Here is a 24,813-nt window from a genome sequence, read left to right on the forward strand (position 1 = left end):
GGGCTGGGTGGGAGGGAGGGAGGGAGCCAGGGCTGGGAGGGAGGGAGGGAGCCAGGGCTGGGTGGGAGGGAGGGAGGGAGCCAGGGCTGGGTGGGAGGGAGGGAGGGAGCCAGGGCTGAGTGGGAGGGAGGGAGGGAGCCAGGGCTGGGCGGGAGGGAGGAAGGGAGCCAGGGCTGGGCGGGAGGGAGGAAGGGAGCCAGGGCTGGGCGGGAGGGAGGAAGGGAGGGAGGGAGCCAGGGCTGGGCGGGAGGGAGGGAGGAAGGGAGGGAGGGAGGAAGGGAGGAAGGGAGGGAGCCAGGGCTGGGCGGGAGGGAGGGAGGGAGCCAGGGCTGGGCGGGCGGGAGGGAGGGAGGGAGCCAGGGCTGGGCGGGCGGGAGGGAGGGAGGGAGCCAGGGCTGGCTGGGAGGGAGGGAGGGAGCCAGGGCTGGGCGGGAGGGAGGGAGCCAGGGCTGGGCGGAGAGAGGGAGCTAGGGATGGGCGGGAGGGAGGGAGCCAGGGCTGGGCGGGAGGGAGGGAGGGAGGGAGGGAGCCAGGGCTGGGCGGGAGGGAGGGAGGGAGCCAGGGCTGGGCGGGAGGGAGGGAGGGAGCCAGGGATGGGCGGGAGGGAGGGAGCCAGGGATGGGCGGGAGGGAGGGAGCCAGGGATGGGCGGGAGGGAGCCAGGGCTGGGCGGGAGGGAGGGAGGGAGGGACAGAGGGAGCCAGGGCTGGGCGGGAGGGAGGGAGGGAGAGAGGGAGCCAGGGCTGGGGGGGAGGGAGGGAGAGAGGGAGCCAGGGCTGGGGGGGAGGGAGGGAGAGAGGGAGCCAGGGCTGGGGGGGAGGGAGGGAGGGAGAGAGGGAGCCAGGGCTGGGGGGGAGGGAGGGAGGGAGGGAGCCAGGGCTGGGAGGGAGCCAGGGCTGGGCGGGCGGGAGGGAGGGAGGGAGCCAGGGCCGGGAGGGAGCCAGCGCTGGGCGGGAGGGAGGGAGGCAGCGCTGGGCGGGAGGGAGGGAGGGAGCCAGCGCTGGACAGGAGGGAGGAAGGGAGCCAGCGCTGGACAGGAGGGAGGGAGGGAGCTAGTGCTGGGTGGGAGGGGGCCAGCGCTGGGCAGGAGGATGGGAGGGGGCCAGCATTGGGCGGGAGGGAGGGAGGGGGCCAGTGCTGGGAGGGAGCCAGTGCTGGGAGGGAGGGGGCCAGTGCTGGGAGGGAGAGGGCCAGTGCTGGGAGGGAGAGGGCCAGTGCTGGGAGGGAGAGGGCCAGTGCTGGGAGGGAGAGGGCCAGTGCTGGGAGGGAGAGGGCCAGTGCTGGGAGGGAGAGGGCCAGTGCTGGGAGGGAGAGGGCCAGTGCTGGGAGGGAGAGGGCCAGTGCTGGGAGGGAGAGGGCCAGTGCTGGGAGGGAGAGGGCCAGTGCTGGGAGGGAGGGGGCCAGTGCTGGGAGGGAGCCAGCGCTGGGAGGGAGGGTGGGAGGGAGCCAGCGCTGGGAGGGAGGGAGGGAGGGAGCCAGCGCTGGGAGGGAGGGAGGGAGGGAGCCAGCGCTGGGAGGGAGGGAGGGAGGGAGGGAGGGAGGGAGCCAGCGCTGGGAGGGAGGGAGCCAGCACCAGGGAGCCAGCGCTGGGAGGGAGGGAGCCAGCGCTGGAATGGAGGGAGGGAGCCAGCGCTGGGATGGAGGGAGGGAGCCAGGGCTGGGCGGGAGGGATGGAGGGAGGGAGCCTGGGCTGGGCGGGAGGGAGGGAGCCTGGGCTGGGCGGGAGGGAGGGAGCCAGGGCTGGGCGGGAGGAAGGGAGCCAGGGCTGGGCGGGAGGGAGGGAGAGAGCCAGGGCTGGGCGGGAGGGAGGGAGAGAGCCAGGGCTGGGCGGGAGGGAGGGAGGGAGCCAGGGCTGGGTGGGAGGGAGGGAGGGAGCCAGGGCTGGGCGGGAGGGAGGGAGGGAGCCAGGGCTGGGCGGGAGGGAGGGAGGGAGCCAGGGCTGGGCGGGAGGGAGGAAGGGAGCCAGGGCTGGGCGGGAGGGAGGAAGGGAGGGAGGGAGCCAGGGCTGGGCGGGAGGGAGGGAGGAAGGGAGGAAGGGAGGGAGGGAGCCAGGGCTGGGCGGGAGGGAGGGAGGGAGCCAGGGCTGGGCGGGCGGGCGGGAGGGAGGGAGGGAGGGAGGGAGCCAGGGCTGGGCGGGAGGGAGGGAGGGAGCCAGGGCTGGCTGGGAGGGAGGGAGGGAGCCAGGGCTGGGCGGGAGGGAGGGAGGGAGCCAGGGCTGGGCGGGAGGGAGCCAGGGCTGGGCGGGAGGGAGCCAGGGCTGGGCGGGAGGGAGGGAGGGACAGAGGGAGCCAGGGCTGGGCGGGAGGGAGGGAGGGACAGAGGGAGCCAGGGCTGGGCGGGAGGGAGGGAGGGAGAGAGGGAGCCAGGGCTGGGCGGGAGGGAGAGAGGGAGCCAGGGCTGGGGGGGAGGGAGGGAGGGAGAGAGGGAGCCAGGGCTGGGGGGGAGGGAGGGAGGGAGGGCTGGGAGGGAGCCAGGGCTGGGCGGGAGGGAGGGAGGGAGCCAGGGCTGGGCGGGAGGGAGGGAGCCAGGGCTGGGCGGGAGGGAGGGAGGGAGCCAGGGCTGGGAGGGAGGGAGGGAGGGAACCAGGGCTGGGCGGGAGGGAGGGAGGGATCCAGGGCTGGGCGGGAGGGAGGGAGGGAGTGAGGGATCCAGGGCTGGGCGGGAGGGAGGGAGCCAGGGCTGGGCGGGAGGGAGGGAGCCAGGGCTGGGCGGGAAGGAGGGAGCCAGGGCTGGGCGGGAAGGAGGGAGCCAGGGCTGGGTGGGAAGGAGGGAGCCAGGGCTGGGCGGGAGGGAGGGAGCCAGGGCTGGACGGGAGGGAGGGAGAGAGGGAGCCAGGGATGGGTGGGAGGGAGCCAGGGCTGGGCGGGAGGGAGGGAGGGAGGGAGCCAGGGCTGGGCGGGAGGGAGGGAGCCAGGGCTGGGCGGGAGGGAGCCAGGGCTGGGCGGGAGGGAGGGAGGGAGCCAGGGCTGGGCGGGAGGGAGGGAGGGAGCCAGGGCTGGGCGGGAGGGAGGGAGGGAGCCAGGGCTGGGCGGGAGAGAGGGAGGGACGGAGGGAGGGAGGGAGGGAGCCAGGGCTGGGCGGGAAGGAGGGAGGGAGCCAGGGCTGGGCGGGAGGGAGGGAGCCAGGGCTGGGCGGAAGGGAGGGAGCCAGGGCTGGGCGGGAGGGAGGGAGCCAGGGCTGGGCGGAAGGGAGGGAGCCAGGGCTGGGCGGGAGGGAGGAAGGGAGGGAGCCAGGGCTGGGCGGGAGGGAGGAAGGGAGGGAGCCAGGGCTGGGCGGGAGGGAGGGAGGGAGCCAGCGCTGGACAGGAGGGAGGAAGGGAGCCAGCGCTGGACAGGAGGGAGGAAGGGAGCCAGCGCTGGGCAGGAGGGAGGGAGGGAGGGAGGGAGGGAGCCAGTGCTGGGTGGGAGGGGGCCAGCGCTGGGCAGGAGGATGGGAGGGGGCCAGCGCTGGGCGGGAGGGAGGGAGGGGGCCAGTGCTGGGAGGGAGCCAGTGCTGGGAGGGAGGGAGGGGGCCAGTGCTGGGAGGGAGAGGGCCAGTGCTGGGAGGGAGAGGGCCAGTGCTGGGAGGGAGAGGGCCAGTGCTGGGAGGGAGAGGGCCAGTGCTGGGAGGGAGAGGGCCAGTGCTGGGAGGGAGAGGGCCAGTGCTGGGAGGGAGAGGGCCAGTGCTGGGAAGGAGAGGGCCAGTGCTGGGAGGGAGAGGGCCAGTGCTGGGAGGGAGGGGGCCAGTGCTGGGGGGCAGCGCTGGGAGGGAGCCAGCGCTGGAAGGGAGGGAGGGAGGGAGCCAGCGCTGGGAGGGAGGGAGGGAGGGAGCCAGCGCTGGGAGGGAGGGAGGGAGGGAGCCAGCGCTGGAAGGGAGGGAGGGAGGGAGCCAGCACCAGGGAGCCAGCGCTGGGAGGGAGGGAGCCAGCGCTGGGATGGAGGGAGGGAGCCAGCGCTGGGATGGAGGGAGGGAGCCAGCGCTGGGATGGAGGGAGGGAGCCAGGGCTGGGCGGGAGGGATGGAGGGAGGGAGCCTGGGCGGGAGGGAGGGAGCCAGGGCTGGGCGGGAGGGAGGGAGCCAGGGCTGGGCGGGAGGGAGGGAGCCAGGGCTGGGCGGGAGGGAGGGAGCCAGGGCTGGGCGGAAGGGAGGGAGCCTGGGCTGGGCGGGAGGGAGGGAGGGAGCCAGGGCTGGGTGGGAGGGAGGGAGCCAGGGCTGGGCGGGAGGGAGGGAGAGAGCCAGGCCTGGGTGGGAGGGAGGGAGGGAGCCAGGGCTGGGCGGGAGGGAGGAAGGGAGGGAGGGAGCCAGGGCTGGGCGGGAGGGAGGAAGGGAGGGAGGGAGCCAGGGCTGGGCGGGAGGGAGGGAGGGAGGAAGGGAGGGAGGGAGCCAGGGCTGGGCGGGAGGGAGGGAGGGAGGGAGCCAGGGCTGGGCGGGAGGGAGGGAGCCAGGGCTGGCTGGGAGGGAGGGAGGGAGCCAGGGCTGGCTGGGAGGGAGGGAGGGAGCCAGGGCTGGGCGGGAGGGAGGAAGCCAGGGCTGGGCGGAGAGAGGGAGCTAGGGATGGGCGGGAGAGAGGGAGCTAGGGATGGGCGGGAGGGAGGGAGGGAGCCAGGGCTGGGCGGGAGGGAGGGAGGGAGGGAGCCAGGGCTGGGTGGGAGGGAGGGAGGGAGCCAGGGCTGGGAGGGAGGGAGGGAGGGAGCCAGGGCTGGGCGGGAGGGAGGGAGGGAGGGAGGGAGCCAGGGCTGGGCGGGAGGGAGGGAGGGAGGGAGGGAGGGAGGGAGCCAGGGCTGGGCGGGAGGGAGGGAGGGAGGGAGCCAGGGCTGGGCGGGAGGGAGGGAGCCAGGGCTGGGCGGGAGGGAGGGAGGGAGGGAGCCAGGGCTGGGCGGGAGGGAGCCAGGGATGGGCGGGAGGGAGGGAGCCAGGGCTGGGCGGGAGGGAGCCAGGGCTGGGCGGGAGGGAGGGAGGGAGCCAGGGCTGGGCGGGAGGGAGGGAGGGAGGGAGCCAGGGCTGGGCGGGAGGGAGGGAGGGAGGGAGGGAGCCAGGGCTGGGCGGGAGGGAGGGAGGGAGGGAGGGAGCCAGGGCTGGGCGGGAGGGAGGGAGGGAGCCAAGGCTGGGCGGGAGGGAGGGAGCCAGGGATGGGCGGGAGGGAGGGAGCCAGGGATGGGCGGGAGGGAGGGAGCCAGGGCTGGGCGGGAGGGAGGGAGGGAGGGAGCCAGGGGAGGGAGGGAGGGAGGGAGGGAGCCAGGGCTGGGCGGGAGGGAGGGAGGGAGCCAGGGCTGGGCGGGAGGGAGGGAGGGAGGGAGGGAGCCAGGGCTGGGCGGGAGGGAGGGAGGGAGAGAGGGAGCCAGGGCTGGGGGGGAGGGAGGGAGGGAGAGAGGGAGCCAGGGCTGGGCGGGAGGGAGGGAGGGAGAGAGGGAGCCAGGGCTGGGCGGGAGGGAGGGAGGGAGCCAGGGCTGGGAGGGAGGGATGGAGGGAGCCAGGGCTGGGCGGGAGGGAGGGAGGGAGCCAGGGCTGGGAGGGAGGGAGCCAGGGCTGGGAGGGAGGGAGGGAGGGAACCAGGGCTGGGCGGGAGGGAGGGAGGGAACCAGGGCTGGGCGAGAGGGAGGGAGGGAACCAGGGCTGGGCGGGAGGGAGGGAACCAGGGCTGGGCGGGAGGGAGGGAACGAGGGCTGGGCGGGAGGGAGGGAGGGATCGAGGGCTGGGCGGGAGGGAGGGAGGGATCGAGGGCTGGGCGGGAGGGAGGGAGGGATCGAGGGCTGGGCGGGAGGGAGGGAACCAGGGCTGGGCGGGAGGGAGGGAACCAGGGCTGGGCGGGAGGGAGGGATCGAGGGCTGGGCGGGAGGGAGGGAGGGATCCAGGGCTGGGCGGGAGGGAGGGAGGGAGGGAGGGATCCAGGGCTGGGCGGGAGGGAGGGAGGGAGGGATCCAGGGCTGGGCGGGAGGGAGGGAGGGAGGGAGCCAGGGCTGGGCGGGAGGGAGGGAGGGAGGGAGCCAGGGCTGGGCGGGAGGGAGGGAGGGAGGGAGCCAGGGCTGGGCGGGAGGGAGGGAGCCAGGGCTGGGCGGGAGGGAGGGAGCCAGGGCTGGGCGGGAAGGAGGGAGCCAGGGCTGGGCGGGAGGGAGGGAGCCAGGGCTGGGCGGGAGGGAGGGAGCCAGGGCTGGGCGGGAGGGAGGGAGCCAGGGCTGGGCGGGAGGGAGGGAGCCAGGGCTGGGCGGGAGGGAGGGAGCCAGGGCTGGACGGGAGGGAGGGAGCCAGGGCTGGACGGGAGGGAGGGAGCCAGGGCTGGACGGGAGGGAGGGAGCCAGGGCTGGACGGGAGGGAGGGAGCCAGGGCTGGACGGGAGGGAGGGAGAGAGGGAGCCAGGGCTGGACGGGAGGGAGGGAGAGAGGGAGCCAGGGATGGGTGGGAGGGAGCCAGGGATGGGTGGGAGGGAGCCAGGGCTGGGCGGGAGGGAGGGAGGGAGCCAGGGCTGGGCGGGAGGGAGCCAGGGCTGTGCGGGAGGGAGGATCGGGAGCCAGGGCTGGGCGGGAGAGAGGGAGGGAGGGAGGGAGGTCGGGAGGGAGCCAGGGCTGGGAGGGAGGGAGGGAGCCAGGGCTGGGCGGGAGGGAGGGAGGGAGCCAGGGCTGGGCGGGAGGGAGGGAGGGAGCCAGGGCTGGGCGGGAGGGAGGGAGGGAGCCAGGGCTGGGCGGGAGGGAGGGAGGGAGCCAGGGCTGGGCGGGAGGGAGGGAGGGAGCCAGGGCTGGGTGGGAGGGAGGGAGCCAGGGCTGGGTGGGAGGGAGGGAGGGAGCCAGGGCTGGGTGGGAGGGAGGGAGGGAGCCAGGGCTGGGTGGGAGGGAGGGAGGGAGCCAGGGCTGGGTGGGAGGGAGGGAGCCAGGGCTGGGTGGGAGGGAGGGAGGGAGCCAGGGCTGGGTGGGAGGGAGGGAGGGAGCCAGGGCTGGGTGGGAGGGAGGGAGCCAGGGCTGGGCGGAAGGGAGGGAGCCAGGGCTGGGCGGAAGGGAGGGAGCCAGGGCTGGGCGGAAGGGAGGGAGCCAGGGCTGGGCGGAAGGGAGGGAGCCAGGGCTGGGCGGAAGGGAGGGAGCCAGGGCTGGGCGGGAGGGAGGAAGGGAGGGAGCCAGGGCTGGGCGGAAGGGAGGGAGCCAGGGCTGGGCGGGAGGGAGGGAAGGAGCCAGGGCTGGGCGGGAGGGAGGGAAGGAGCCAGGGCTGGGCGGGAGGGAGGGAAGGAGCCAGGGCTGGGCGGGAGGGAGGGTGGGCGGGAGGGAGGGAGGGAGAGAGGGAGCCAGGGCTGGGCGGGATGGAGGTTGAGAGGGAGAGAGGGAGTGAGGGAGCCAGGGCTGGGCAGGAGGGAGGGAGGGAGCCAGGGCTGGGCGGGAGGGAGGGAGGGAGCCAGGGCTGGGCGGGAGGGAGGGAGGGAGCCAATGCTGGGCGGGAGGGAGGGAGGGAGCCAGGGCTGGGAGGGAGGGAGCCAGGGCTGGGCGGGAGGGAGGGAGGGAGCCAGGGCTGGGCGGGAGGGAGGGAGGGAGCCAGGGCTGGGCGGGAGGGAGGGAGCCAGGGCTGGGCGGGAGGGAGGGAGCCAGGGCTGGGCGGGAGGGAGGGAGCCAGGGCTGGGCGGAAGGGAGGGAGCCAGGGCTGGGCGGAAGGGAGGGAGCCAGGGCTGGGCGGGAGGGAGGAAGGGAGGGAGCCAGGGCTGGGCGGGAGGGAGGGAGCCAGGGCTGGGCGGGAGGGAGGGAGGGAAGGAGCCAGGGCTGGGCGGGAGGGAGGGAGAGAGGGAGCCAGGGCTGGGCGGGAGGGAGGGAGAGAGGGAGCCAGGGCTGGGCGGGATGGAGGGAGAGAGGGAGCCAGGGCTGGGCGGGAGAGAGGGAGCCAGGGCTGGGCGGGAGGGAGGGAGAGAGGGAGCCAAGCCGGACCTGGAGGGAGCAGGGCTGGGCGGGAGGGAGGGAGGGAGGGAGCCAGGGTTGGGCGGGAGGGAGGAAGGGAGCCAGGGCTGGGTGGGAAGGAGGAAGGGAGCCAGGGCTGGGCGGGAGGGAGGGAGCCAGGGCTGGGCGGGAGGGAGGGAGCCAGGGCTGGGCGGGAGGGAGGGAGGGAGCCAGGGCTGGGAGGGAGGGAGCCAGGGCTGGGCGGGAGGGAGCCAGGGCTGGGCAGGAGGGAGGGAGCCAGGGCTGGGCGGGAGGGAGGGAGAGAGGAGCCAGGGATGGGCGGGAGGGAGGGAGAGAGGAGCCAGGGATGGGCGGGAGGGAGGGAGAGAGGGAGCCAGGGATGGGCGGGAGGGAGGGAGAGAGGGAGCCAGGGATGGGCGGGAGGGAGGGAGGGAGCCAGGGATGGGCGGGAGGGAGCCAGGGCTGGGCGGGAGGGAGGGAGGGAGCCAGGGCTGGGCGGCAGGGAGCCAGGGCTGGGCGGGAGGGAGGGAGGGAGGGAGCCAGGGCTGGGTGGGGTGGGAGGGAGCCAGGGCTGGGCGGGAGGGAGGAAGGGAGGGAGGGAGCCAGGGCTGGGCGGGAGGGAGGAAGGGAGGGAGGGAGCCAGGGCTGGGCGGGAGGGAGGAAGGGAGGGAGCCAGGGCTGGGCGGGAGGGAGGGAGCCAGGGCTGGGCGGGAGGGAGGGAGCCAGGGCTGGGCGGGAGGGAGGGAGGGAGGGAGGGAGCCAGGGCTGGGCGGGAGGGAGGGAGCCAGGGCTGGGCGGGAGGGAGGGAGCCTGGGCTGGGCGGGCGGGAAGGAGGGAGCCAGGGCTGGGTGGGCAGGAAGGAGGGAGCCAGGGCTGGGTGGGAGGGAAGGAGGGAGCCAGGGCTGGGTGGGAGGGAGGGAGGGAGCCAGGGCTGGGTGGGAGGGAGGGAGGGAGCCAGGGCTTAGGGAGGGAGCCAGGGCTCAGGGAGGGAGCCAGGGATGGGTGGGCGGGAGGGAGGGAGGGAGGGAGCCAGGGATGGGTGGGCGGGAGGGAGGGAGGGAGGGAGCCAGGGCTGGGTGGGCGGGAGGGAGGGAGGGAGCCAGGGCTGGGTGGGCGGGAGGGAGGGAGGGAGCCAGGGCTGGGCGGGAGGGGGGAGGGAGCTAGGGCTGGACGGGTGGGAGGGAGGGAGCTAGGGCTGGGCAGGAGGGAGGGAGCTAGGGCTGGGCGGGCGGTAGTGAGGGAGCCAGCGCTGGGCGGGAGGGAGGGGGCCAGCGCTGGGCGGGAGGGAGGGGGCCAGTGCTGGGCGGGAGGGAGGGGGCCAGTGCTGGGCGGGAGGGAGGGAGGGGGCCAGTGCTGGGCGGGAGGGAGGGAGGGGGCCAGTGCTGGGTGGGAAGGGGCCAGTGCTGGGAGGGAGGGAGGGCGGGAGGGAGTGGGCCAGTGCTGGGAGGGAGGGAGGGAGGGAGGGAGAAAGGGAGGGAGGGGGCCAGTGCTGGGAGGGAGGGGGCCAGTGCTGGGAGGGAGGGGGCCAGTGCTGGGCGGGAGGGAGGGGAGGGGGCAGGGCTGGCCGGTAGGGAGGGAGGGGGCCAGCGCTAGGTTTGCCAGCGCATAGGGGGCCAGCACCATGGGAGGGGTCTGCACTAGGGAGTTTTCAATTCATTGGTAGTGCTGGTAAAATAGGAGTTGTGTGGCAACCTACGCTCAAAACAAGGCAACAGGCAGGATATTTCAGACTCACAGAGATAAACACAGCTTAGCTTTGCGAGGCAGAGGAGGTACTTAAATAGAGAAAGGACTTGAATGAAGACACTGCCACTTAAGACATGGAAATAGGAGATCGTGCCACACAGCAAAGCAATAATTAACTAGATGGATCAGAAAAGTTATTTACTTCCAGTATCATCTTTCTGGTGGATACCCTACCTGTAGATTCTTCAACTCTGAATATCCTCGACACAAGACTGGAGCCGAAAAACATCTGCAATAGCTCTCTGGCGCTGCCACAACATTAGTTCTTCTCTCTTTTTGCTGCACTTTTTGAGGCATATTTGAGAAGACTTGTACCTTAGTGAAGTGCGTAACCAACGTGACATCTTATTGAAAGAGAGGGATAGTAACACTTTCTTCAGAAGAGGGGATGGTCGGTGGGGAATCTGTATGTAGATAGAGTATGCGCCAGAAAGAATGATACGGTAGGTAAGTAAGTAAATTTTTCTTCTGATGGAGATTCCTCATCTTTGATTAATTACCAAGCAATCATCAAAGAAGGAGGGTCTGGAGAAATCATTTCGACTAAAAAAGCCTTGAAATGCAGAAGCAGGAAAAGTGACAGTCTCTTTTTACTTCAGGATCCGAACAATGCTTGGTAAAAGTGTGAAGAGAAGACAGTGTAGCTGCCTTGCTTATGTCTGCCACAGACATGCCTCTAGCTAATGCTGCTGTGCAAGAGTTCTATCTGGTAGAATGAGCTATTATTCATTCAGGTGGGCCTTGCTTAGCCAAAGCTTAGCAGATTTTTATACACAGGACAAACCATCCTGAGATTGTTTGTTTCTTTGGTTACACTGGTTGTCAAAAGGGGTAACAATGAAGAGCTAGTCATCTGATCTTGGGTCCTTAGAGAGGTTAATGTAAAAGATCACCATCCTTCTAGGGTCTAACGTGTGTAGCCTTTCTTCTTCCTTCAAAAGATGTGGAAACAGGTCATTTGTCAGTAATGTGATGAACTGTTCCAGAAGGAAAGGGGACACCAAGTTAGGCAGGTAAGCATCCTTAATTTGCATCAACTTGTGTGGGCAGAACAAAGTGTGCTAACTTGTCAAAAAGCTGGCTTTAGGGGATCAAAAGGAGTGCCCATAAAAAAAGCAAAAATCAGGTTAAAGTCCCATTGTGGCATAATGAATTGAACCAATAGATTCATGCTTGTCAGGAAATCTCTCAGAAATCTTAAAGCCACCAGAGATTTGAACTGGGTGACGGGGTTAGTCTGACAGAAAAAAGGAATGATACTGAGCTACCCTTGGCCATAACTACCAGACAGCCTTGATCAGCCACATATAGTGTAGTCTGTAGTACAGGGGACAGGGATACTTACAAAAGGATCAGCTCCTAAGCCAGGCCACCAGGAAAGAAAATTGTCCCATGTTCCTGAATACACCGAGTTAGTGGAGGGGCGACGTGCTGAAAGGATCACATCTACGAATTCTCGTGGAAGTTCAAAATGTGCTCAGATTGCGCTGCTTATCTCCACAAATGAAGGTGTAGGCTTTAAAAATTGGGGTGCAGATTCTGCCCTCCGGTTTGGGACAACTGATTCTCTCTGAACAGAAGAAGAAGAGGGGCTGTTACATGGAGGTCACTTAGGTCTATATACCACACTCTCCGCAGCCAGCCAGAGGTGATAAGAACTACTTGAGCCTGGTCTTGGCGGATCTTCTTCAGACTATGAGGAATCCAGGGTATGGAAGGAAAAGCCTAGAGTAGCAGAAGTTTCTATGTCAGCTGAAAGGAACTCCCCAAAAGCACAGAATTTATGGCAGTAAGTGCTGCTGTGAGCTGCGAATAGGTCCTCCTGAGGTACACCCTGAAGGGCAAAGAAATCTTGGACTACTTCTGGGTGAAAAGGCCAGTCATGGTTGGCAAGATGGCACCGACTCAGGCTGTCCGCTCTGGTGTTTAAGGATCATGTTATGTTACTGGCCACCAGCCAGAGGCCATGTCGATGCGACCAGGTCTAGAGGCTCAGGGTTTTCGACAGATATCTTAGACTCCATTTCTTCTGGTTTGTTTCACATCGTGGTCACATAGTGGATAGAGTCTGGGCTGGCTGATCTCAAAGGGAAGCCTTGACCGGCAGCTGGATAGCCCTCAATTTCATAAGGTTAATATACAACCTCTGCTCCACTGAAGACTAATGGCCTCTGGTCTCCAGGTCATCCAGGTGTGCATCCCACCCGAACGTGGATGCATACGTCACTACCGCGTTCACAACTGAAGGGGAACAGAAGGGTCTCCCTCAAGTCAGGTTGTCCTCTTGCCTCCACCAGCTCAACACTGATGCAGCATCCCTGGAGATCACAATAGATTCCATCAAGTCTCCCTGATATTGGTACCACTGCCTGCAAAGGCATCACTGAAGAGCCCTCAATTAGCAGCGTGAATGTGTGACCAAGAGGACAAAAGAAGCCAACAGACCGGGCCAATAAAGGAGCTTCAGTACCAGTACTTGAGTTCCTGTATGAAATACTGACACCATGTCTTGAATGTCCCGAAAATGCTGTGGAGGAGGGAGAGCTCAAAGCAGGATGGTATTCAGTAATGTACGAATGAACAGAAGGCGGTGGGAGGGTTCTAGGTGAGTTTTGAGAAAACTGATTGAAAATCCTAAGGCGAACAGAAGTGCAGGCAACCACAGAAAATGGTGAGAGACCAACTCAGCTTTGATGAGCCAGTCATTTAGATGTCTGTATACTACAATCTCCGTTCATCTGAAATGGACAGCCACCACTGCTTCACCTTTACAAGGAGTTGAGGTGCTGTAGTCAATCCAAACAGTAATAATGTAAACCAACCACAACAAGAATGTACTTCCTCTGGGCCTGCATGATCGAAATGTATACAATATCCAGTCTTCAGAGTCGTCCAATACCTCTAAATCCAGAGCCAAGGACAGTATCCAGAACTTGGCCTTTCGTAGCAGCCAATTCAAGAACCTGAAGTCAAGGATGGGACAAAGACTGCTGTCCTTCTTGTGAACTAGTGTAGTGTAGTTCCTATTTCCCTAAAAGGCTCTGCGCATTGGAATAATATAACTGTTAGAAGGTAATTCTGACACTATGGTCCGCCCGGATTTTTTGCTTTTTTGAGCACCTAATTGTTGAGCTTTTACTGTGGGGGAGCCTCATAAGTTGGGACTCACCCACGGTGAACTCAGGATGTAAGAGACTACATGGGGATTTTACTGGTTTCCCCCTGGCCTGACCAGGCAACTGCGCAGCAGCTGGAGCAAGGGACACCGGGCTGGTTACATGCAGACATGTGCACATGTGTGTGCACACGTGTACGGGCTGTGCAGGGGAGATTCCTAGCGTGCGCATCCAGGAGCAGCTACAAAGTGAATGGTGTGGCAGGACTTGTGCAGTATTGGGTGGTGACATGGAATAGGCTTTATACACTTTCAAGAAACATGCCAGGGAAAGTCAGTGTCTTACTGTTTTTTTACTTTATTATTCCCCTATGGGAATGTGGAGCCCATAGGCTAGATTAACTTCCATTAGGCCTACAGATTCCAGACATGCACTTAAGTCCACTGTAGCGGATGTGAAAAGAAGTATTCTGCAGAGTCCAAAGTAATATTTGCACTGCTTTTGGGTCATCCAGAACTGTCATATTTCTCTGAGCCAGCCATGACCAGACCCAGGCTGAGGGCTGACCTCAGCTGGATGGATTGATAACCTTTCTTCCACAAGCTAGGGCCTCCTCTCCACAAAGAGAAGATGGGTGGGGCTACAGGCTCATCCATTAGCAGCTGTCACTGGGTGCCAGGCACCAGGCTGCACCAAGGAGGAAAGGCAGCGTGGGGGGGAGGGACTTCAGAGACATGTGGCCAGAGACCCTGGCCAACGCCATTTTGAACAAGCCCAGAGGCTGGACAAGGAGGGAGCAGGGGCAGGAAGTGATGTGTTGCTGTTTGATAGGACCAACAGAGACTTCGTGCCAGCGCCCTACTCAACTTTAAAAAAGTGCTTGCACAGGAAGAGAAGCTCTCTCTGGGGTGTGGTCTGCTGAGGCTGAAAGTGCTGGAGCCTGGCGCAATGGGCAGTTGGAAGTAGAGACCCCCCTGACTGCCCCCAGGACCCTATCAGCACCAGAAGAAGAGCCCAGGACCAGTGCGCAGAAGCAGTGGCCTCTGCGCAGGGAGAAGTGAGGCCAAGGAGGAGAGCCAGGCGAAAGGCTGGCGCAGGAGCCGGTAAAGACAGCTCTCTGCTGAATCCACCCTCTTGGAGACCCGGAGGGCAAATATGATGGCTCACAGTGGCTGAGGGGCGCCACCAGGAGCAAGAAGACGCGGAAATGGAGAAGATCGGACCACTGGGGGCGGAGATATGCCCCCCAGAAGGTACACAACCTTTGACCTCCAAGAAGACCGATGACGAAGCGCGTGGATCTCCGCCACCGGTCTCAGAGATGCCCCCGGGGTGGGTCAGGTCCCGGGGGCTGTCCCCAGAAGAAGGGAAACTGGGGAGCGCCGTCGCGCTCCCCGTGGAAGTGCCCAAGAGGGGGCCAGGAACCCACCCTGGCCCCCACCGAAGATGGAGGCGGGGGAGCGCCATCGCACCCTCCCCCGCGAAGATGGAAAGCGGGGAGCGCAGTCGCACTCCCCGCGAAGGGTGCAGGGAGAGGTGCCCGGGACCCTATCCCCAGGCCCCAAAGAAGTGAGGAGGAGGTAGGGGGAGTGCCATCGCACTCCCCCCGAAGCACCGCCAGCCAAGGAGCAGCCTCCGCGTCTGCCCGCCGGAGCGGGCAGACCAGAATACACCCGCCGGCTCCCGCGGCAGCACACAAGGGTGCAGGCCGGGAGGGAGCCGGCAGGGGCAGCCGGGGGTGGGCTCCCCTGCACTCAGCAGTCCACGCGGGGTGCCCGGGTGGGACCGTGACCCCGCCAGCAAAAGGAGGAGCGACAGGGGCCTGGGTGGGACCGGGCCCCCATCACCCAGTGGAGCGGCCGGAGGTGGGCTCCCCGAGCCACAGATGGACTCACCTTGGGGGTCCGGGCCCCCCCACCGAGGGCTGAAGATGCAGCGAAGCCGCCATTGTTTCAGCGTGGTTCTCCCCGGCACAGCAGGAGAGCCGCTCATCAGTTATGCAGGAAAAGGAGCCTGAAGCGCTCCATAATGCCTTGCAAGGCATGTGGAAATACAGCGTTTTTGGTGCCTAGTGGCCCCCAGAAGAGGGGGGTCACCCTCAATTGTGAAAAGGTGCTGGCGGGAGCTGCTGGAGAAGCGCAGTCTGCCCCCCCAGCACAAAAAATGAGTTCCACCCTAAGTCTCATGGGGACTTGGAAAGAATAACCCCTCAAGGGCTCAGCAAGCATTTAACACCTTCTAGGCTGGAACTTTTGTTCTACAGCGGACGGTGAATGAGGAATTACACCAAGGAGTGAAGGGATGAGTTAGGGATGCCTGGAGAAGGCCATCCCCTGGAGGTGGAGAGGTGTAATTGAACTAGAAATGCATTTACGCTGGTTATTTCTTTTTAGGTGGACTGAAACTCACATGTGTAAAGTGAAGTACCTGTGTAAGGTGATGTTAAGCTAAATGGAGTTATGTTGCTGGGCTTTCCTGCTAGGGGATCTGGCTGTATTTACGTAATCCCATGCTTTTACCTGTGATTCCTTTTAAAGTGAAGAGGCGCACTGCAGGAGAAGTGTAGTTGCCAGGAGTACTTCTTTTGAAGGGACTGTAAGTCACAGGTGTAAGGAGATGTCATAAGCCAAGTGGGGTTATGTTGCCAGACAGTCCTGCTAGGGTGTCTGGCTGTATATGCGTAATCCCGCGATTTCATCTGTGATGCCTTTAGGGGCTGTAATTGCAATGAATTCAAATGATCCACCAAGGTGATGAGTACTGTCATTCCAAAGTGTGCGTAAACATGGATTCTCGCTGCTGCGCTTAGGTGAAGACCCCAGACTGCTAGCCTTTAAGATAAAGAGGTGCATACTTTATGGTCAGTAGGAGATGCTCAGTAAGGGTCATGTGTCACCAAGGCAGGCTTACCCCTTTTTAATGCTTGTTGAGGTAATGGGGTGGGTCGCCACTGGGATGGTGCCAGTGCGCAGGGCCCTCGCTCCAGGTTATGTTTAACTACCTGCACTGGGGGCAAGATGATGTGCATACATGGGGGTGGAGGTACTAGACCTCACCCCCCCTGCGGGAGGGGTGGAGAGGTTATGCAATGTCACAAAGTAATTCCAACAGCTTATGTATATTTGTAAATTGGTGCATAGTATTGAGTAGTGTGGGTGTTTAATAAATGTACTCTTAATTTCATAAAGCAAAGTACAGACTGGACAATCAATTATTGAGTGTTATTTTTGCGCACCTGCAAATGGCGATTACTAGCCCACACCACCTCCCTTGAGTAAGCCTCAGACTGCTCTGCAATGCTAACTTCAGAGTCAGGCGCTACAATTGGGTGTTTGGTTCCCAGTGAAGGACAAATGTGGTCATGTTATTTGTGCAGGCCTCACAGATGCTGCCTCATTTTCCAACAATGAGGTACATATTTGGCATAGGACTGAGGTCAGTATGCCCCTATCGAGTATATTAAACTTAATTACTTTGTGGCAGGCCACTAGAAACTCCTTGTAAACAAGAAGGGAGTAGTTTCTGGCAACCGCATAAACATGACAACTTTGTTTCCATTTAGAATCTGAACACTCTCAAAATCGTGGAATCAGATAACAGTTTAATCGTGCATGCTTAGTTTCTTCAGAGTTACACAGAAAGAATAGATGGGTGTTTCAATAAAAGGATTTATAGAACAGTCTTGTTTCTCGTGTAAGAGATATGAGCTGTTACAATCATAAGACAGTATGCGAGATATATTATGTACAGCGTAAGCAGTAGAAAGAAATAATACTGCGCTAGCATGATCTTTTAGCTACGACACATATTCATATACATAAATAACATAAGCTAAAAATGCGAGTACTCATGAGATGCTTCTCTAACTAGTTCTACCCCAGTGTACCTAACCTAAGTGTAGTACAAGGTAAGAAGTAGGTGATGTATTCCATAGTATGGTATGCTAAGTCTGGTATGCCAAGAGTCCCTCTAGGTTCTAGTCAGCTACATACCTTGAGAATGAGAGAGGTGGGAATCTCTTTCCGGGTCTCGAACTCGAACACCCTGCGAAGGGAGTCAGAACAATGGAAGCTGGATTCTCTGCGAGCAGGGATGACAGCGTCTTGTCAGTGCGTCCGGCCGGGACACGGGCTCCACTAAAGTCGAGGTCTCCTCCTACTTGCTTGGGCAACAGAAGGTATATTTATACCTGGTCGGTGCCTTGGAATGTTAGTTGTGAGTGTTAGTAGTGATGTAAAGTCGGGCTGAGGAAGATGTCCGGAATGAACCCTTCAGGAATAGCGGTTCATGCATAGTAAATGAGTTCTTGGAGAAATCAATAATCCTGTGCTAGGGGAACTCCCAAGAGCTTAAGGGTCTGGTTTCTAAGAACTCGCTGTGGCGTTGGGGTGGACGGATGTAGAGGACCATGCCTGTATTTGGATAGCATGGCTAATGCCTAGATAAGGACTGGGATCTTATGCCTATAAAAGGGCAATGTGAATTGTGCCTATATAAGGACATGTTTCAGGAAAACCTATATACAGACATCTAAAGCGGAATACAACACTAGGAAGTACAGACGGCACCGCCCCTGCTCAATATCCTACATTGCCACTAGCTCCACTGCTCCTTTATGCAGAAGGACTACCACTTCCTCCTGTGAGATGCCCCAATGGTCATAGGGATTGAGGGAGAAATGGAAGGACAACAGGGGGTTGGTGGCAGAAGGATAGAATGTCCTCCTTTTTCACGAGATGAAGGACCCAGGTGTCTGAACTAATAGCCTTCAAGACCTCTCAGTTGGATTATGCCAACAGTCTATGTGGGGTTTCCTGCCTACCTGATTTACAGGTTACAAATAATTCCGAATTCGGCGGCGAGGTTAATTCAACGGGTACCCTGCCAGCAACATCTCCCCTTATTTGAGGCAGTTACATTTGCTCCCAGTGGCCAGGAGGATAGAGTTTAAGGCTCTGACTTTTGCCTTTAGAGCCACAAGGGGCTTTGGCCCATGCTATCTTAAGCAGAGGCTTAGTCTTTATCAACAGGAGCAGACCATGAGATCCAACCACCGGCGACTCCTTTGCGTCCCACGATATTTCAAAATCCGTCAAGGTGGCAGTTCCTTCTCGGTAAGGACTGCTAAACTCTGGAATGCACTACCTGTCCACCTGCGCCTGATCGAGACAGAACAGGAGTGTAGGAAGGCCTTAAAATCCTGGCTCTTTAATCAGGTGTAGACTGCTGGTTGGTCTTTTCCTTTAGTCTTGGTATTAGCGCCGGGACAACTCCTCAAGGTAGCTGTGCGCTCTACAAATGACTGATTGATTGACCTACAGAAAAAGGGACACTCTCTCACATAGGTGTAATGTGCACCTTCATAGTCGAGCTATTGCTGCTTCCCTGATGGTGCTGGGGAAGTAGAGGAGGGAAATGGAAATTGCCCGGCACATCCTTTTCCTCGTCCTCTGTAGTACTGAACGAAAGGGTTTCGCTGCTGATTCCAACCCGGAGCTTAGACTTGGCATTGTTTCTAAAAATGTCTGGCAAAGGAGACTAGTTTTCTAAAAAGCGCAAAAGCAGCCAGTCAAAGATTGTAGGCCTAGTGATCTGGTGGCGGCACAGACTTCTTTTGAATATCAGTTGTAAACAAAACAATTAGGAAATTGGTAACAAACGTGGACCTAAGGTTTACATAAACTGTCTACATTCACCCAAATGTTAGGTAAAACATTTTTTTTATCTTAATATAAATAGTAAAAAGGAGAAAGAAGAGAAAACATTTTCCCCTGAGTGCAATATCTCAATGTGCACAATAGTGATGTATTCAGTACATTTCGCTACATTGGATGTCCATGTTTCTTAAGGTGAATATTCAGTCACGCTAATACATTCACACTGTGCCTAATAGTACACAATATTGCATGTAAACAGGTCATTCAAATATTTTTTTATATAGAAAAAGAGAAACATGGATTATACAAAACAGATCACTTCAATTCATTGAAGGACAATCATCTTTGGCATGGCTCTTGAAAGTTCAGTGTCCTACGCGCGTTTAGCCTCGTAAATATTACTAATGAAACCTAAACAGGGTTTTTTTTTTCTTTGTCTCTTACAGTACAGGCATTGTCTTACATCTTCCTTTCCTTTGCCTGCTCATCTGTATCTGCGTTAGCGGATCACCATCGTACTATATACCGTAGCACTTGGTCAATTGACTGTTCAATTTTATACGTGTCACCGGCTACCACAACCACAGGTTAAGACACAATTGTCTATATAAATAAATAATAAAAAATATTTTTGTTACGTAACACTTGGGTGGTTATAGACTGTTTATGTAAACCTTAGGTCCACGTTTGTAATCAATTTCCTAATTGTTTTATTTACAACCCATTAGGGTTTACTGGACATATGAGGAGAATTCCCTAGATCGAAGCCAGGCATGTCCACATAAGTTAATGAACGAATCCATAGCCCTGATTACAAAGACAGCAGAGTCGAGGTCTGCTTTTATAATATGCCTGCATGCATACTGCCCATCTTTTATCATTCCCATAAAGTGGTCTAGTCAGTACCACTGTAGGTTGTGCGCGACTAAAGCTACCATATCCCAAAGGACATGTGAGTAGCAACTAAGCAAACAAGCTGCATTTAGAGATCTGAGGGCTACACGTCCCAACAAAAAGGATTTCTTACCCCTTGACCGTTCGTTTTTTCGATTCTTTACCCAGATGTTGTATAGGGAGGGCACATGGGTTAAGTCTCGAGGTGGAAGAGATTTGGACCACCAAATTTTCTAGGGATGGGTGCGAAAAGAGGAAGGCTTGGTGCCTCAGAGCCTGTCTGTTCAGGCAAGTGATGGTTCTGTGGACTGCTGGAGACGATGGTCTCATACAGCGCTCCTTGATTGCCATAATGTCTCATTGACTTCACTTGCGACCTCTACCTCAACCATGACCATAATCTTGTTTGTTGACCACTCCTACGACTGTCTTTGGAACACAAGTTTCCTTAGTGAAAGTCTTGCGCCGGAGATAATCAAAGGAAAGGAATCTGCAGGTAGAAATAGCCACCAGAAAATGGCCATATAATAAGTTCCATTAGTGTTGTTGCAGTCGATTTTAGCAAATGTGTGCTCTCTTTAGAGAGTACTGAAGGTGTACTGCTGTTCTGTTCAGGTTTTAATACCAATGAAGCCCTATTTGGGTAAAGCCTCGTATTGAAAATACTCCCAAAGAATATTTACTACAGGTGTAAGAAGTCTTCGGTTCTGTTCATGTACTAAACCAATACACTCACTGATTCAATGGTTGGAGCACTGATTCTACTACAGTCGACAAGCATTTTGGAGTACATTTGGCATGATTGTGGCTTGCATAGCAAGAGTGCGAGCCATGGCTTGCCCAGCAAAAATTTCATTTAATTTCACTTCAACTGTTTTTTTAAGTCATTTTGAAGTTGTTTTTTAAAATATGTATTCTCATGATCAGAAGAAACCACAACTTACAATGAACAGTTACAAAATTAATGCTTCAACTTACCTTATGAAGAAACGCCACAAAGTCCAGGTGAATAAAAGTATGATTCCAAGTATCCAACACTGAGTGACGTAGAAAGGAAGGGGGAGGGTTATTGTATAGGGATCATATTTCACAACAATAAGAAACTCTGTAACTGTAATAGCAGCAACCATCCATGCTTGTTGCCCAAGCTTATGATGGAATTTTCTGAAACAAATGAAAATAAGGTATTAGTACGCATACATTGCAGGACGAAAGATGTGCATTCTAAAATAACAACAGGCATCATTTGAGGATAATTTGGGATCAAATTTGAAATACATTTGCAGGAAAACTTGAAGACGCTTTGTGTGTGGATAGAACAGCATTGTTCATTATTATCTTACAATCAAAGCATACTTCGTAGAAACCAAATAAGTAACTGAACAAACAGCTTCACGGCTGATAAAAAGTGCACTGTAACCTCCCAAGGGTTCAAGATTGCCAACAAGAACTTCTTTCTGTAGGCTAATGTTTTCTCATTCACGGGCAGGTTGTTGTTTTATATAGTGCAGGACACAGCAGAGTTGAAAAACTGACTCAGAGAACAGACTTTGTGACCAGCAAATGGCTGAGGTATGTGAATAACTCTTTTCTCAAAAGGAGAGGGCTATCATTACAGAATCATTCTCTGGAAGCCAACTGATGCTGAAAGATAATATTTTCTTTTGTAGTGGATACTCCCCATTATAAAGCCAAGATAAAGCCAATGGTGTGACCTAAATAGGATTATTGTGTAGGAATTCTGCAAGTCCACTGCTGATTATAAATAACCGTGCTGAACTCATTTCATTATGTGTGCCATTGTGAAAATATTTAAAGGTACAACAGAAACGTACAGAAGTGGAAGTCGCCCATAAGTGCATAAAGACTCCTGATTTCTTGTCTACACCAAACAAAATTCATCTCGGAATTCCAACTCTGAAATGTGCTCCTGTGCACAAAGCATGCAGTTTCTTCCTATAAAAGGCGTTTGACTGAGCTTGATTAATTGAAGACAGAAAGGTGGTGGGGAGATGATAGGAACACGAAAACTCAGATATCAGGGCAACTTATCTTACTGCTTTTTGTGGTAGGCAAACCTTCTCTACCCTAAGACATCTTGCAGCACACGACATACATAGAGGGTACACATTATAGCAAAAAAAAAAAAAGGAACTGTTGACACTGTAGTCTTCCCCAGAGCAATTTATCAAGACAGTGAGTTTGCTCATTTACATATATCTTAACACGCTTTTCATTCAGCTGCTTTAGCATTTTAACCTGCTTGTTATTCTAATGCAAGATTTATTCATGGCATAGCCTGAATACATTAGAAATTAATTTTAGGTTTGGGAACTACAAGTCCCAAGAACACATGCAAAGCTACCCTTCTGAAACTTTAATATGTAGTGAGCCAGTTCCTGTCCAGACTGCTTTTTGGTGATTTACTTACTGAAGTGACAGGAAACTTTTGTGAGGTACGGCTTTTCAGCACTGGGTTGGGCCAATAAAAGCCTTAACATTTAAATGGCATCTACTTCTTTGTGCTTCCCTAACCCATCATGTTACTTCTCTATGGCTATTAGAACCAATGACACCAAGATGTTGTGCTCATCTCAAAGGTTATGAAATATAGGTCTGTTTCCTTCAGTATAACTGCCTTTCTTTGTGGTGACGAAAAATGGGTTTTCTTTCTTAAAGTAGAGGGCAAAAACATAACTTTAGTCATTCATAACTGATGCAAATACGACCATGTAAGTGTCACTGAATAGCACACTTCAAGCCATTTATTTCTGTTACTGTACTTCTATGTTACAACTATTACAATTTCTGTCGAATATAAACTCTTTTTCTGATGAAAACATGAGCGCAGCCAATGAATCATAAAGAAGGGCAATGCTGTCTGTGCTAGGTGAGGGATACATTATTTAAAAATGAGCATTCACTGGAATACTATAGGCTTGATAAATCCATTCTCAGAAACAGGGAAACATAAAATGTGTCATTCGGCTTTAATGAAATTTGAACTGGTACTTCTTTTAATAATCAAATAGAACTTAATTTCTCAAAAGGCTCTCTCAATTTTAAAGATAAAAATAGTCATTTGTGTTCCTGGATAACCCTTAAGAACGAATCAAGGTGCTTCAATTAAACAGCAAACTGACCTCCATCCCATCATCAAAGCCATCAGACATGTGAATAAACAGCAAGTACTGCTACCCTACCTTTATTTTCCTGATTGGGATTATCACCTTCTAAGATTGCAAATACATGTACTAAACAATTTATATACTATAAAAGTGTTCTCAGCCAACCACACTTTAGTGTAGATGTCCGTTTTACTCAGATCACCAGTTATGGCATGCAATACACAATGAACACCACACAATGTTTTGCTCTGTGCTTTTTTTTTTTAATAATAGCATGCCATGGAATGTTAGGTGTACTGAGAATGGCCAAAATGTACAGCATTCACCAGCCATATTATCAGTACATAGCTTTCGGCAAGACCCTGCACAAGTTGTTACAGGGTAATATTTTCTGGTGGCAGCACAAATGCTCTGCGTAGATTATAAATCAGTACCTCTGGTGGAATAGCTAGAAGATGATGAAAATGTATGAAAAATAGTTCTTAATACAACATGGCCAACTAAAGCGTAACAACGTGCTACTAAGCCTACAGAGTAGTGCTTGGTAAAAGTGTGAAGTGTTGACCAAGTGAACAAGTGTTTTACCTTTGGTAATGGTTTTTCTGGTGGATACTTGATCTAACTGCAGATTCCTCACCTTGTGAATATCTCCAGGCAGCAGACTAGATCCAGACACTTGAAAAATAGTGCTTCTATGCACCGGTAGGTGGTGCTATGCGGCTCCGCACCGAAGTTGTTATGCTATAGGAGTGATGAATGGAGTTGCATAAAAGATAAGTTGTTCTTCTGATGGCTACTTTTAACTGCAGGTTCACATCAACAACTTTAGAAGAAAGGCATAAACTGCTGCCGCTCATTCACTATGCCTGGAGGAGTAGAGCAGCAGCCTGCTCGGAGTACATACTCTCAGGCCCAGACATTCTGGGTTCCACACTCTCCATACCAAATATGAGGATAACTTGGGCTTGTTGTTCCTGAGCCTCTTCAGAAATCAGGGCAGGAGAAGGAGCCGCGGCAAGGCGTACAGTAATCCAGTGCTCAACAGCACAAGGGATGCCCCTCCAAGGGACAGCCTTCTTGGGACATTCAATGTGAATCATTGTTGACACTAAACATTCTTGGTGATGGCAAAGAGATCAAGCCAGGATTCTCCCAATTGCTGGAATACACCTCACACCACCTCTGGGTGTAACCGCTATTCACAATCTGCTGGTGTTGATGGCTGAACTCGTCTGTCCTGGCATTTAAAGATCTCGCCAGGTGGTGTGCCCTAAGGTAAGTGCAGCAATACCTCAGACGGCTCCAAAGGCGCGGAGCCTTCTGGAACAGGACCAGAGACCCCACCTGTCCGATGTTCTGCAGTACGAAATGCCGGTGGTATCGTTCATGATAACCTGAATTAGCCTGCCCTTAATGGTTAGCAGGAAGGACTTCCATGTGAACCAAATCACCTGCATCTCTAACTAATTTATATGGAGGCGGGTCTCCACCAGAGACTTGAGTTCTCTAATCTCCACCTCTTTCCAGAGGATGTCCTCAAACAGTGGTGATGGGTGCGTCACCAGAGTCAAGTGTAGGTGGGGTAGGGAGAGGCGTTTACTGCTTCTTAATAGCAGATGGGCAGCCACCACTGCAGATCTCTTTCTGTCTCCTTCGTCACCTCAATGGAACCCAAATGGCTTTCCTGGTGCTGGGCCCACTGAAACTTCAGATCCTACTGCAGAGCACGCAAATGCCATCGGGCATGGTTGGCAAGCATGATACAGGAGGCAAGCAGGCCAATAAGCCCCCGGAGTCATCCTCATTGAGACCCAGGACAGAGATTGAAACATCAGGATCATAGCTCAAATGTCCTGGACTCGTTGGCCAGGAGGAAAGGTCTGAAAATGCACCATATCCAGGCTGGGTTTGATGAAGGGAAGCCTCTACAAGGCAGCCACTTGTGAGTTCACCAAGTTGTTTGCAAACCCCTATGATGTCAAGAGATTCGCCATCATGTGGAGGTGGTCTGTGACTGACTTGTAGCCTTCAACAGCGATTCGCTGAGGTAGGAGAAGACCAGTACGTCAGACGACTGGTAGCGACCACCGTTATCACCTAGGGGGGCACTGGTGAAGCTCAAACAATGCACAGCAAATTAAAAATAATTGTGGCTCACCCTGAACTGCAGGCACCACATGTGGCCCTGCAGAACAGGGATGTGAAAATTGGCATCCTGTAGGTCCAGTGACGCCATCCAGCTTCTGGGATCCTGGGTAGAAAGAGGTTGGGCCAGCACAAGCATCTTGAATTTGTCCTTGCGCTGGAAGACATTGAGAAGGTGAAGGTCTAAGATAGGAATAAGGCATCCGTTCTTCGATACTAGAAAGTAGCAGGAATAACATCCAGTCCCTACTTCTTAGGCTGGAATCCTCTCCATGCCTGGTATCG

The 24,813-nt window shown here is 57.3% G+C and overlaps 1 protein-coding gene across 2 annotated transcripts in view; it reads right to left on the reverse strand.

Moving 5' to 3' along the window:
• PTDSS2 (phosphatidylserine synthase 2) overlaps positions 1-24,813 on the reverse strand; it is a 426,270-nt gene that overhangs the window by 68,943 nt on the left and 332,514 nt on the right. For both annotated transcript variants that reach the window (XM_085644752.1, XM_085644754.1), the window contains one exon: positions 20,234-20,419. In XM_085644752.1, the coding sequence (XP_085500878.1) occupies positions 20,234-20,419 (186 nt within the window). The remainder of the gene's footprint in view (positions 1-20,233; positions 20,420-24,813) is intronic.

This window comes from Triturus cristatus, chromosome 3_1 (genome assembly GCF_964204655.1).
Source record: "Triturus cristatus chromosome 3_1, aTriCri1.1, whole genome shotgun sequence".
Lineage (NCBI taxonomy): Eukaryota > Metazoa > Chordata > Amphibia > Caudata > Salamandridae > Triturus > Triturus cristatus.